Source organism: Pediculus humanus, genomic scaffold, assembly GCF_000006295.1.
Source record: "Pediculus humanus corporis 1103172108318 genomic scaffold, whole genome shotgun sequence".
NCBI classification, from domain to species: domain Eukaryota; kingdom Metazoa; phylum Arthropoda; class Insecta; order Psocodea; family Pediculidae; genus Pediculus; species Pediculus humanus.
Genome location: NW_002987887.1, coordinates 2,499,398 through 2,502,256, shown reverse-complemented (window position 1 = coordinate 2,502,256; position 2,859 = coordinate 2,499,398). Strand labels below are relative to the sequence as shown.

The 2,859-nt window shown below is 26.2% G+C and overlaps 1 protein-coding gene across 1 annotated transcript; it reads left to right on the top strand.

The window, feature by feature from the left end:
* Positions 1-639: 639 nt before the first annotated feature.
* Phum_PHUM607600 (Septin-1, putative) lies at positions 640-2,625 on the top strand (the record flags this gene model as incomplete). The annotated part of the gene is made up of 8 exons (XM_002432929.1): positions 640-663; positions 1,073-1,265; positions 1,352-1,610; positions 1,696-1,900; positions 1,996-2,156; positions 2,242-2,343; positions 2,392-2,427; positions 2,499-2,625. 8 exons carry the CDS (start codon positions 640-642, stop codon positions 2,623-2,625), a joined length of 1,107 nt encoding a protein of 368 aa, XP_002432974.1.
* Positions 2,626-2,859: the final 234 nt, after the last annotated feature.

Genomic DNA, 2,859 nt, shown 5'->3' with positions numbered 1-2,859 from the left:
TGTATAATAAATAAATAAATAAATGGAGCGGGGTAATGAATGATGAATGGTCGAGATTTCAGTCAAGCCAACCGTCAATTTTCAATAATGACAACAAAACAAAAAAAAAAAAAACTAATTTATGTTAATAAATATATATTATATGTTAGAATTGTGTAATAAATTGAACTTATTAGATGTAAGTTAGGAAAAACAAAACAAAATAAAAACAAAAAAAAAAAAATTAATTAAATAAATAAATAAATAAAGATCAATTTTTTAATTGTTGTTTTTATTATTATTATTATTATTATTATTAACATTTTTTTTTTTTTATTTACAATCTAACATTTTAATAATTCATTAATTGTTTTATTTAAATAAGGATTTACAATTGTTTTGTTTTGTTTAAAAATGGCGGAATTAGTTAGTTAAAAAAATTTACGCTAGAGTGCGGAAAAAACAATGTCATAGATTAAAGGAGAAAAAAAACTTAAACTTTTAGTACAAAAGCTTTTTTACTCTATGATTCCATCTGGTGATATTTTGACACTTAATTATTTATTTAACGCTTTTCTTATGATTATTTTCTACCGGATATTTTTCATTTTTCATTTAAAAAATTTTTTTCGTGACTGAATAAGAAAAAAAAATTAAAACATGTCGAATGATTCGGTTAAATCGGTACGTTTAAATTTATTTATTTGAAGCGTGGTTTTGAAAAAATATTATAAACATTTTCATTGAGTTTTAGTGAGAGAGTGAGTGAGTGAGTGAGTGAGTTATATTGTTCCCCGCCCTTCTTATCTTTTTATATTTACAGCCTGTTAAAGCATTAGAAAAATTTAATTTTTTTTATTTTAATAATTTTATAAGAGTTTTCTTATTATCATTATGATTATTGATAATTGGAAAAGTTTTAATTTCACTCATGATTTAAAAAAGCCGGTACTTGTTTGTGGTTTTTATTTTGAATAAATAAATTGATGAATGAGTTTTTGATTAACCATTGAAAAATAATTTTGTTAAATATAAATAAAAAATTCTCATGATATTCAGTCATTTTTCAACATTTGAAATATTTTCATTTTAGTTTTCAAGTTTAGACACAACTGGATATGTAGGTTTTGCAAATCTTCCTAATCAAGTACATAGAAAATCAGTAAAAAAAGGTTTTGAGTTTACTTTAATGGTTGTCGGAGAATCAGGTTTGGGTAAATCTACTCTTGTTAATAGTCTCTTTCTGACTGATTTGTATCCTGAAAGAGTGATTCCTGATGCAGTGGGTAATTAAAAATAAATTTTTAAATAAATTTCTTTTTTTTTTTTTTAAATATAATTAATTGAAATTGAAAATCAATTTTAATTATAGAAAAAACACATCAAACAGTCAAACTTGATGCATCTACAGTAGAAATCGAAGAGAGAGGAGTCAAATTGAGATTAACCGTTGTCGACACTCCTGGTTATGGAGATTCTATCGACAATACCGATTCTTTTAAGGCTATTATACAATATATTGATGAACAATTTGAAAGATTTCTAAGAGATGAAAGTGGACTTAATAGGAGGAACATTGTTGATAACAGAATACACTGTTGCTTTTATTTTATTTCGCCATTCGGTCATGGGTAATATATAATAATTTATTAAATATTCTCTTAAAAAGATTCTTACATTTTTAAAAATTGCCATTTTGTGATTGTCTGCTACTAGGTTGAAGCCATTAGATATTGAATTCATGAAACAATTACACAACAAAGTTAATATTGTACCAGTCATTGCCAAAGCAGATGTTTTAACTAAAAAAGAAGTGCAAAAACTTAAAAATAGGATATTAGATGAAATAAATTCAAATGGTATTAAAATCTATCCGCTTCCTGATTGTGATTCAGATGAGGATGAAGATTATAAAGAGCAGGTAACATCATGACTCTTTCCTTGAAATGTTTCTATCATTATTATTATTTCAATTGAAAAAATTAATACTTAATTTATGATCTGCATTTATTTTAGGTTAGACAATTAAAAGAAGCTGTTCCATTTGCTGTTTGTGGTGCGAATGCATTGCTCGAAGTCAAAGGTAGAAAAGTCAGAGGTAGATTATATCCTTGGGGAGTTGTCGAAGTTGAAAATCCCGAACACTGCGACTTCATAAAGCTTAGAACAATGCTCATGTGAGATGAATAACATGCTAATAATTTATTTTACCACTTGTTAAAATGACATTAGGGTAATTTTTAATATGATTATGATTCGCAGTACTCACATGCAAGATTTACAAGAGGTCACACAGGAAGTTCACTATGAAAATTACAGGTCGGAAAGATTAGCAAAGGGAGCTCCCGTGCCTAGGCGTCAAACGTAAGTTTCTTTTTTTTAATTATATGTGTTTATTTATGGGAGGTAAAGTTTAACGATTGACCACCAACAGGTATGTTACAAAAAGTTGCATTATGTTAAATTGCAAATTCAATTTTTTTTTTTTTTTTTCTTGTTTTTTTCTTCCCACTTTAAAGTTCAATACCGGAAGTGAAAGATCTAAGCGAAAAAGATAGAATGCTCCAAGAGAAGGAAAGAGAATTGCAAAGAATGCAAGAAATGCTTGCTCAAATGCAAGCACAAATGCAAGGGCAAACAAATTAATGTTTTACGAAAGAAAAAGTTTTAAAAAATTCCTATTTAATTATTATTATTATTATTATTATTAATAATATCATCGTAACTCGGTTATTATTATTATTATTATTATTTAAAGTAATTTTTTTTGTTTTTTTATTCGAGTGTGTTGCACAATTAAAAAAAATTATTCGTGTTGTTGTTCATGGAACACAAAGTAGAATTTTTACATCCGTTTCAAAAAAGGGAATTTTTTCAGTG